The following is an 11,560-nucleotide window of genomic DNA, read 5'->3' as shown; positions in this document are numbered from 1 at the left end:
ATTCGGGGCTGAATTATGAAGTACAGAGACGGCCCCGGTAACGCCCCCGCGACCCCTGGACACATCATGATTCGGTTACAGAAACTTAATTCATTTTTAGTGACCTAACACAGGGGCTCAGACATGAATGATCCAATATTGCCAGCGACGTCCTCTTCAAATTGCTTTTAATATTGCCCCTCGTTAAAAGTGGTTCTTTTTTTAGAGCAGGTCAAATAGCTGATGAGTCAATAATTTGCAAATTTCTCTCTCTATTTCCGCTACGCCGACATGAATGTCATTCAAACATAAAGCGAATTACTTAAAAAAACACCCAAAAAAACATTTCCATTTTTTCCTAAATTAAAAAAAATCATGGAATGTTTGTTTTTATTTCTTTAAATCAATAATAAAAATGTAAGCAGTTTTATATAAATGTGTTGTTTAACCTCGACCAGCGCCGCCTTAATTTCTTCAAAATGATCACTCGACCCCATTTTTAAACACGATTTTATTTTTATTGTTGAAGTCACAAGCACAGCACAACAGAATCATTTAAAAAAAAACGATTGATTAATTTTCTTTCACAATATCTACAATATGTCTTTTTATTTCGCGACCAGCTGATTCCCGCTTCTCGTCAATGTATTTATTTTCCGTGTGCTTTTTTACATATAGGAATACTGTTATTTTGTGCTGAGAGAAGGAACTAGGGCAAAACGCACCTTGCTCTATTAAGGACGGAACACTCTGGTTTGCAAAGGTTCCAACATGAACTTTCAAGATCACAGATTTACTTCTCTACGCTACATTACGTCGTCTACATATGTAATACACTAGCACAGGATACGACATTTAACAGATAATCTGTCAAAGTAAAAGGTCCTGCCTTCTGGCTCCCCTCCCCTTTCCCTCCCCAATTTTCGTTCCCACAAGCCCTCATCCAAATTATTCCTGTCTTTTTTGGAATTTCAAATCTAGGACATTGCGTCTTCCTACCAGAATAAAAGGCGAGCACCTTTTATTCTGACCTCAACCTGCTTGAATTTCGAGGTATGTATAACACGGGCTTTTTGTCAGATTCGTCCATGGGAAATGTTGCGGGCAATATATTAGCGTCACTTATTGGTAAACAGAGACCGTTTGGGAGAATTTTCCCAAGTGTGTTGTATCAATTAAGAGTCGAGGTACCAGCTGTCAGGAACTTAAAGTTAGCCCCACTGAACTTCGGACTACCGAGTAACTATTGTGCAGCAGAACCCCGCAGTTTCCGCATACCAGGAATGACCCGGCTATTTCCGAAAAAAACACGCGCCAGAACTCTGTAGTTTCGTGCACCAAAATTCACAGAACCTCGGCTGCTGTCCGAACTGAAAACATAAAATGCAGACTGCTTAAGTAATTATGACCTGTATACAAAAAATCGTAAAAAATGGCCAGAAATATTTTCAAAATATGCAGATTATATGCGTTAAATTTCGTAGCTTTTTTCAGGGTGCTACTTCCGCCTGGAAGAAGTCACTCAAGCAGAAGATGCGGTGGAAAAACGCAGGAGCAGAACAGACTAGGAGCGTCACATAGGTCCCAGCAACCACAGCGGCGCAGTTTCGGGGCAAACACTTCAGGGCCCCCAAACCTTTAAGATGGGCCCCATTCCACCCAAGGCCAAGAAACATTTGTGAGATATGGGAGACTCCGAGCCCCCTATTCTAGTTCCTGGGGCTGGGAGGTGGGTGGGGGGCGAGGATGTAATTTTACTTTACGCCACTCGAACCAAATAAGGGCGCCAGCTCAACGCACACAAGCTGGGCCTTCCTCTGCAATATCCGAAGGTAACGAGTCAGCAGCCCTTGCCTGAGAAGAGAGGGAGCTGTCCAGCGCCGGAAGCTCCTGAAATATGCACAAGAGGATACAGTAGTCAATAAACGCTCTAGTCAGTGCCTGGTGCTGTTTCTAGGAATCCCATGACCAGCTGAGAGGAAGGACATTGGACTACACAAGATCAGAAGGAAAACACGAAAGTAAGAAAGTTGAAAAAAATTGTTAAATTAAACCAGTTCTATAGACACTAATAGAATGTCCACGAGTAAAACTGGAATACACTGGATATTTCTTTCCATAGCTGACCTGCAGACGCTAAAAAACAAAATCCCATTCAGATCATTTGTAGTTGGTCAACTGAAAATCCCACCAGGGGATGTCTATAAGAACTATGTATAGCGTTACAAAACAAATCATCCATGCTTGTATGCGCTTTAATGATATCTGATAGGGTTACTCAACTCAAGGCCATTTCACGGTTTTGCTGGAGCGAAGCCTATCCTTTACCACCAAGGAATTTAACCCTCTTCTACATCAATTAAAGGAATTGTGTAATTTCCACCTTCATAGGCGAACAGGTTGAGGTCAACGGCAGTGACAAGGCATGAAGAGGGGTGGAGGGCATCATTTAAGAAAACATTCTCACTACAAATGAATGCCACATAATCTCTCCAGTTTGGCCTAGTAGGTGGCCAAAAGCCAGTTGATTCAGAGCAAAAGGGGTTACATCTGTGCAGTGAGTTAAAAACACCATATTCAAGAGGCTTTAGTCACTTTGGGCTTCTGTTTCATTCGGGGACAGAATAGCCGTAATTGGGGTGTTCATTTACAATGTTTCTTTTTTCCCAAAGCGTTAGTCATTTGGGTCAGCCAGCAGGTTGATTGTAATTACCGTTGATCTCCTGTGAGATGGTGACCGCCTCGGCCCCCAGAGGCAGCCGGTCGCTGTACTCAGAGCCCACCTCAAACTCCTCTTGGTTGGTCTTGGATTGGGATTCGGGGATAGACTCGGCTACCATGCTCCCCTCTTCTGCCCCCTCCCCTGCCCCTGCCTCTTCTTCTTCCACCTCCACCACCCCCTCTCCAGCCTCACTTGGATCATAGTTCTTTTCTGATTCGAGGTAAGAGGCTCTAGGGTCAAAGTCAGCGGCCATGTGCTTTTCCATCGGGTCTTGGTTGTGAGTCTTCATAATGAGCTTGTACGTCTTTCCATGGTACTTTGAGAGCAAGTGGCAGCAAGTGGCTCCGAGGAGGGGGATGGTGGCCAGCCCCAGGAGAAAAATGCTCACAACAATGATGATGATGAGGGAGGGGATTTCTTTCTTCGTGGTGAACACCACCTGGACCTGGCAGTCCTCCCCCACATAGGTCATGCAGACTGAATAGTTGGTACCTGGGATCAAGCCTTGGAACCAGTATGAGTTCACACCTTCTTCAATCTTGGACCACTGGACCAGTGAGTGCCCTTTGCCACTCTCCTTGCAAAGGTAGAGGATGCGCAGGTGGACCTTGTCGGCCTTGACTGAAAACGGGGTGAGCTGGACTTTGGCTTCCCGCTCAGAAACATCCAGGGCGATGACGCCCAGGTCAAAGGTGTGTTGCTTCAGCTCTGCGCTTTGGTTAAAGGCGTGGTTGGATATATACTGGGTTGAGTCACTGGGGCCGCACTTCTTATGAAAGGGTGGTAGTTTGAAGACGGTATCCCCACCGTCCTTATCAGCCCCCGCTGTGTAGATGTTTTGCGTGGGGCTGGTGTCCTTGGTTTTCTCTTCAGGAATGGCCAGGTTTGTATAATCAATTTTGGAGGGTTTCACACCAGGTTTTTTGTCACTGGGTAGGATTTTACCAGGCAGGTGCTCTTCTTTTGGGTTTACAGGATACTTCTGAGCACCAGCTACTGCCACATTTACCGAACTTTGGTTACTGCCTAACTCATTGGTGGCCAGGCACGAGTACGTCCCTTCCTCGCGTTTGCTGAGGTGAGGGATGACCAATGTCCCATTCTTATAGGCCAGGAATCGATCCTTAGTTGACCTCCTGGTCTGGACAGGTATGTCATTCCTCTCCTTCTCGAGGTTGGGCTCAATGACCATGGCTTCCTCCTTGGAGGTCTGGATTTTCCACTGGATGGTTGGTCGAGGGCTCCCAGTAGCATTGCAATGTAGCAGCAGCATTAGGCCATCAAACAGCTCAGTCGTGTCTAAGTTGGGATGGTAGGTCAGCTGAACGGAAGGGGCTGCACACTGTAGGTTAGGTATTTTCCCTAGGGAGATGCCCTTGAGGGTTGGTGGACTGGCACAAACAATGGAATCCTTTTCTGGGATGGATATCAGGGCGTTCTCAGTCCAGTTCTTTAGCCAAAGGAGATTGCAGGTACAGTTGAATGGATTGTCGTGGATTTGGAGGTAAGACATGGAAACCAAGGCATCAAAGGTCCCCTCTGCAATGGTAGAAATGCTATTGCTATTGATTCGCAGGGAGCGAAGGTCCTTCAGGTTCTGGAGTGCATCTCCTGGCAAATGGGTCATGCGGTTGTTATTCATTTTGAGAAGCTGCAGTGCGGTGAGGCTGGCCAGGTCTTCCCAAGGGAAGTCTACAATCTGATTGTTGCTGATATCCAAGTTCTTTAAGTGCAGTAGAGTGGCCAGCGTACCCTTGGCAATTGAGCTGATCTCGTTGTGGGCAAGCCACAGGGATGTGACCTGGGTCACTTCCAGAAAGTAATCCTTTTTTAGTGAGGTGATCTTGTTGGCAGTGAGGCTGAGAGTGGTCACGTTCGATGGGAAGCCCGTGGGAACCACTTGGAGTTTCTTGTAGGCACAATCTGCGAACTGTTGGTTGTATTTGTCGACACAGACGCAAGGCTCTGGGCAGCCATGGCTTCCACTCAGAAATGCTGCTATGACGAAGAGAAGAAGCTGCTCCATCTTGTCACCTGCATGAAAGAGAAATTGGTCAACTTTTACTGAATTGGTCTTTCGTTCTTTCACACATTTAGGAAATCAACAGAGAGGTAACAAATACTTGGGGTAAGATGATACAAGGATGACTGACTGATGTGTATAGTTCACTCCACGGATCTGGGTCTCTTGGAGCAGATGGAATGTTTTCACAGACTCTAAAACCCAAGCTCCATAGAATTTGTTTGGGGAAAGGGAAATTTTTTTATGTTTCCTTACTGCTCTGCTTGACCACAGTTCATGGCTGATATTGGTAGGGATGCTGATGCAATGTAAAATGGCAATGAATATTAAAAAAGAAAAGTAAACACGCTCACCAGATTTTCTCCTAAATTATTTCACCAAGAAATGGTTTTGTTCTACCCCAAGCAATAAAAACAGCATTTTATTAACACTGACCCTTCTCAGTCCCAGAATAAACTCGTTTGTGATAACATATAACAATGTCCTCGGCAGAAAACCAGCCCATATGTATAAAGGTCATGTCATTAAAGATGTGCCTACTTTAGTGTAAATATCTAACTATCTTTTAAATCTGAATTTCAGTTTGTTAGTTTGTTTTTTCTCTTTATCCCCCACCTGTGGCTCTCAAAGCCTCTCTTTCCATTAAGAAAAAGCTTTGAACAATGGTATTTTTTATTACGTTTGTAAAATGTACGCGTCAAACTAGGAGGCACTGTAAGATTCAAGACATCAGACCTTAAGAAGAGAAGTGAAATGTTTGAGATCATTCTGTATTTTGTGGCCTCTTGAAATAAATGCTGTTTTGAGAACATGCTGTTTCTGGCATAATGCAACTTTTCCCCAATAATGATGCAAAACGTGTTCAAAAGCTATCATTATTCCATTCTGTTTACATTACATTTAGGCATGGCAGGATTTTTTTCATGCTTGAGACAAAAGCCATTTCCTATCTATCAATTGGGCAAAAGTAGTTAATTAGCACCAGATTCTTCCTGGAATATAGCAGTCAACAACCAAAAGATTACAATTTAGCCCAGTCAAAATATCTCCCATTGTACTGCAATACACGTGGCACATTTTTAGTACACCTGGGTGAAATTTGTATATTTTCCTTTGTGGAAATTGCACGAAGTGTCCAAAGAATTACCCCAAACTTACGTGTTATTACCTGCAATGGTGAGCTAGCATTTTTCACTACATGTTAGCATTAAATACATCCTCTCGTCCATTTTGGATGCATTTCACACAAAAAAAGGTGCAAAATCATGTTACACAAACAAAAGTTACTTGTATTTGGTTCATTCTCGTTGCTCTCGTATTCTAGCAGTAGGATTTTTACCTGAACAAATTCTCAGTTAAATGACGTGGTGTAAAGGTGAAACAGTCACATAACAGTTATATAGAGCAATGCGAGATATTACGCAAGATTAAACCAATGTATACAAAATGTTATCCAGGTTTTGTTTTAGTAATTTCTGATCATTTAGAACGTATTTTCTTTTTTGTTCAATTCTACAAACCATGCAACAGTGGTTGAAAATGTGACAAATGCGTCAAATTTATAATGTCATACACAACTCTGAGCCTACACAATACCTGTTTACAGTGGCCCTGTATTTATTATGTAAAAAGCATCTGTTTATATAGACTTATACTGAGGAGTCCATATGAATTTCGACACATAAATCTGATAGGATGATGCTTTAAGAATGATCTCCCTGCCAGCAAAGTAGTCATATATGTTGGTCATGAGGCAGATGCAGATGTTTCTTTTCCTGTTTAAGTAGCATATTTTGTCTGACTTAGACGAGGTTTTGAAGCTGCTCTCTGAAATTCTTAACTATAACTGGCCAGCTGGTTGCATGCCAGATACTTAGGGTTTGTTTAACTTTCGCTGGGGGAATGGTGATTGCATAAAGATGAGTGACTGGGCAGGGCCTTGTGTTTGGATGTTTTAAGTATCAGAACACATTCACATGCTTGGAGGTCAATTGATTGCTAAAAAAGAGATCAGGCAAAACCATGCCAAGGCTACCCGTTGACTGAGATCCTTAGTTCATTGGAGTTATGTTATTCTATTGAATCCTGGAAGGTGGATCCATGGATAACACTAACCAAATGTTAAGAAATGTATCTCTGTATGACAATATCTTCTGATTTAGTGAATATTTCAACACTATCTTCTGTGGGACAACAACCTCCAGTTGACATGTACATTTATAGAAAATGTACGGTGGTGTCTATCATTAGCTTAGCATATGTTTAGCACATTAGTAGGCCTTTCAGTGTGTGTCATTGTAGTTGTCTACGAGGATCTGTTAGAAAGAACATTGGAGTGTAAAAGAAGGATAGAAAATACAACCAAAGATGCAAGATGTGTTTACAGTGTCTGTGTGTGTGTGTGTGTGTGTGTGAATATGCATCAGTGGGTGTGTCACGTTCCTCTGTTTATGTTGAGTCTGTGTGCATGTGTCTAAATGTGTGTGTGTGTGTGTGTGTCTGTGTTCATAGGTATTCTGGTGTGTGAGAAAAAAGGAGGGAATGAGAAATGAAAAGCAAAAATACAATCAAAATAGGGAGTGTGTGTGTGTGTGTGTGTGTGTGTGTGTGTGTGTGTGTGTGTGTGTGTGTGTGAATATGCGTCAGTGGGTGTGTCACGTTCTTCTCTTTATGTTGAGTCTGTGTGCACATGCCTAAATGTGTGTGTCTGTGTCCATGTGCATTCTGGTGTGTGAGAGAAAAAAAGGAGGGAATGAGAAATAAAAAGCAAAAATACAATCAAAATAGGGAGTGTGTGTGTGTGTGTGTATGTGCACGCAACATAAGGTGAGATGCAACAAAACAAGGAGGCAAAGGAGAACGAGAGAGAAGAGCAGGAAAGTATGTGGGAAAGAGATAAGTCAATGGTGGAAAAGACCTGGTGGGCGAACATGAAGTATAAACGACTGGGACAATCGGTAAAGGAGCCAAAGAGAAATAATGAGGACAATTTAAACAAAGGGAAAATAGGAATGAGGAGAGGCCAGCATCATAGGCCGTGCAGGGCGAAAGAGTGAACAAAAGCAGGGAAGAGGGAGGGGAAATGAGACAAGTGAAGGATTGAAGAGAAGGTGAGTCTGACAGAGGAGACTGAAAGCTAACAGTATCTATAGCTGCACGGACTCATTTCACTCGCTTTGCTCTTCTTTCTCTTTTTGTTTTATCAGTTTCTCCCAACACGTTTGCATCATTCACTCCCACAGCTCTTCCTGTTTATACTCTTTCTATTCATATTGTGGTCTTCCGTTACACCTATTTTTTCTGATCTTGCAACATATTTTTGTTTTCCTTTTTACAAAGTACTTTTTTATTTTAACCTTGTTTTTTGCAGCTCCTTGTATTTGTTCCCCGTCTCTTTCAATTGCTTTCATTTTTGCATAATTAACGTTATTTATCCCTTGTATTTCTATTTCTTATCGTCAATAGATTAGTCAAACACGTCTATTTAAGTGTCGTGCTGCTTCACCATCTTTATTCCTGTTTTTCAGTTGCATTAACTTTCTTTCTCTGGTCGGTTTCGTCTTGTCTTGCTCTCTTACTCAAGTGATTGGCCGACTTTCATTCTTTTCTTTTGTCTCTTTCTTTCCACCTTCTATATCGTTCACTCGTTCTTTTTCTCTCGCTTGCCCAAATTCATATTATGGCATGTAAATGAAACTTCACTCTTAAAGTGTGTAAAACATCGTAAAAAATTGCATTACAAATAAAGGACAGACGTGTTAATGCGCACTGTGGACATGCCTCTGGAAGAGGGGAGATATTATCAGAAGACCATATCGTCTTTTCTTCCGGGAAACCCCAGAAACCCTGCAGAAAGTAGCAAATTTGGGGTACAGGCGTGGGAGTCGCGTTGTCTGTGCTTCGACTCTGCCCTAATTTCTAATCATTTAAACATGGTTGATGTAGCATGGATAGTGAATTTCATGTAGTAAATAATAATGCAGGGGACAGTCTGACGATTTACTGCCAGTTTCTGATCCTGTTTCCGGAAGTAAAACTAAGTATTGTGTTGCAGAAGTATGTAGTACTGGATGGATGGGTGGGTGGGCGAGTGGATGGATGGATGGGTGGATGGATGAATTGGTGAGTCGGTGAATGGATGGATGGATTGGTGGGCAGGTGGGTGGATGGATGATTGGATGAATGGATGAATGGATGAATGGATGAATGGATGGATGAATGGATGAATGGATGAGTGAGAGGGTTGGTTTGGTTTGGACAGGAGTACATGTCATTGGTGGTCATTGATGGGCAGGGACGGGTAGGTAGGTTGAGGGGTGGACGAAGATAATTAGGCTGAGAGGCAGGCGCATAGACAAGCTGGTCACCCAAACTGACAGAGGCAGTGCAGTAGCCAGACAGACAGAAGGACAGGGGCGTATTGCCAGCTCTTGCGCCTCTCTGTGCGCGCGCGTGGGCACGTGTTCACAGTAGCAAGTAGGAAAGGCAGGAAAGTGTGAGAGCGAGCCCCCAGGAGCCCGGTGCAAAGAACGTCTGGTCTGCAGCAGACTGACAGACAGACAGATGCATAGATAGGCTAAACAGGTACATCTAAAGAAGAAGGCATTCTGCATTCAATATTCTGCACCACACTTATGAGCACGGTCTGTAATTTGAAGAAAGACAATATTATAAAGTTTGAGAGTGTCCTTACGTTACCCATGCCAGAGTGTTTCCTGGGTCCGTTCTATGTAACTGCACATTATGTGTGCCTCGCTCAGCCTTCTGTCCCGGTGTCATACCCCACTGTCGCCCCCGCCCGCTTCTTAGCTCCACGCTAGGTTGCGGCACGTGTGGTGCGTCCGCGGTGCGCAGCGCGGAGGATGCGCTGCCGGGGCGCGCGGCTCCCTGCGGCTCCTTACCTTCTGTTCACCTTCACTACCGTTTCCACGCGGACTGGATGTGGCGCTCCGCCCTGACACGGGGGCGTAGACCCCAGCTCCGCTCACCCCGGGGTTCGCGGGGGTCCTCTGATCTCCACCTGCGGCCTCACACTGTGCAGGGAGAGGCCCATGCCGGCGCCCCGGTCTCCAACCCCGGCCGCGCAGTCCTCATGCTGCCTGGATGCGGAGGGTCGTTTCCCCTCCTACTGCTGCTGCGGTGCTAAGTTGTGCGCGCTCCTGCAGGCCACGGGATCGCGCAGCCCCTCCCAAGCCCCAGCTCCCCTCCCCGCCTGTTGAGGAGTGTGCCAAAGCTGCAGGGACCCCAGCACACGTGCCATGCAATATTCATGGCATCAGTGTGCCTCTGAACAAGCAGCCCGCTTCCCGGCGCCCCCTCAACCCCGAATCAATTTCCCTGTTGACTAATTGAATGCAAATAGCTGAAAAGCCGGCAGCACGCGCTGGAATACATCAAGGTTTTTGTCTTTCAACCTTTTAAAAACCAACAAAGGCGAGATCGCTCCAGAATGTGGATTCACGCACATTTCTCCCTCCCGCTTCACCTGCTGCAGCCGGGGCGCGCCCGTGCGTTAGTTAGGGACATAAATGGCCGGTCCATTCATAATCGATATTTTGGTCCGGGCTCATCGTTCTGCTTACAACAGGGCGTGGAATGGCCTCAGACCGTTGGGTGGTTTCTGTTATTCTTGGCAGGCTCGGAGTGTGTCTGTTTATAATTATTTCCTCTTTTCGGAAACACGGAAACTGCTCAACAGTTGCTGTCTGGTGATGTCCCCTGTCCAAGGGCACTTCCGGCAGATCCCTTCTGGGCCGCGGCACGCTGAAGGGAAGAGAGAAGAGGGGTGCGGAGAGGCCGAGAGGGAATTGTGGGGTGCAGAGGGGAAGAAGGAAATATGCATAGGAGATAAGAGGAGGGCGCAGAGAGGAAGTAAAGTTCGGTGGGACAGTGCGGTATAGAGGACAGAGTGATGCAGAAAAGAGTAAAGGGAGGTTGTGAATGCCCTTTCTTTGAATCCTGAGACCTGAGGGGTAACAGGGACAGTATCTTGGGTGGTATTCTTAGGGGTGCGGTGGAAACTGTTTTGGGGATCCAGGGGACATAGGAGTCACTGGGCATGAATTGTGTTAACTGAACTGGCCCTTTACGTCTGGTGGCCTGTCCTACTGCAGCCAAAGCTGATCTCCAAGTTCATCCAATGAGCACTTGACTCTTAAGTTAGCCAGGTTTCCTTGTGTGGGCTAGAGACTACGGGGCAGATTTACAAGCCCCTTGCGTCACTTTAGTGCCGTTGTTGCGTCACTTTTGTGATACAGCGGCGGCGTAGAAGTTGCGGCCCATTTAGAACGTGACGCCTCTAGGGAGATGCGTCACGTTGTAAAGCCCTGCGTGACATAATAACTGCGTCAGGTATGATGTATGCAGGGTGGACGTTCCCACGCAGGAAAGCATAGTAAAAGTGACGCAGTGAAATCTACAAGATTTAACTGTCGTGTCTTTTAGGACCCCACTGCGTCAAAACCTTACGCCTGCTTGAAGAAGGTGTAAGGAGTGACGCAGTGTATTGGGAATAGGCCGCAAAACGCATTGCTGGAGTTGCGTTGTGCTTGCGACACGACTCCAGCAATGGTGACTTTTCTGTCAACAGATGCGTCAGAATTTCTGACGTATCTCTCAATCCTTGCACCATGGTTCTCCGTATTGTAAATACGGCGCATCCATGGTGGCGCAAGGGTTTTGCATGGTGGTGCAGGGAAAGTGACACATCTGTACAGATGTGTCACTTTCTTGTAAATCTGCCCCTCAGTACTCAGTAGAGTGAAATAACAATGAAAAAAAACAACTCCACCCAGGGCTTTGCATTTTATTCTATGTCAGGACCGGAGGCTTCGGAT

At 45.1% G+C, this 11,560-nt stretch overlaps 1 protein-coding gene across 1 annotated transcript; it reads right to left on the bottom strand.

The window, feature by feature from the left end:
• Positions 1-475: 475 nt before the first annotated feature.
• ISLR2 (immunoglobulin superfamily containing leucine rich repeat 2) lies at positions 476-9,850 on the bottom strand. The gene is made up of 2 exons (XM_078685065.1): positions 9,626-9,850; positions 476-4,735 (listed from the first exon to the last, which is right to left on the bottom strand). The coding sequence occupies exon 2, from the start codon at positions 4,725-4,727 to the stop codon at positions 2,667-2,669; it is 2,061 nt and encodes a 686-aa protein (XP_078541191.1). The 5' UTR covers positions 4,728-4,735; positions 9,626-9,850; the 3' UTR covers positions 476-2,666.
• Between the last annotated feature and the right edge of the window lie 1,710 nt (positions 9,851-11,560).

The sequence above is a fragment of the Lissotriton helveticus genome, chromosome 3_2, assembly GCF_964261635.1.
Source record: "Lissotriton helveticus chromosome 3_2, aLisHel1.1, whole genome shotgun sequence".
Classification (NCBI taxonomy): Eukaryota; Metazoa; Chordata; class Amphibia; order Caudata; family Salamandridae; genus Lissotriton; species Lissotriton helveticus.
The sequence above is the reverse complement of the archived record's forward strand: the minus strand, read 5'-3'. Positions and strand labels throughout refer to the sequence as shown.

Coding starts and splice junctions, on each gene's coding strand:
- ISLR2 (XM_078685065.1), bottom strand. CDS start 4,727: ATGGAGCAGCTTCTTCTCTTCGTCATAGCAGCATTTCTGAGTGGAAGC.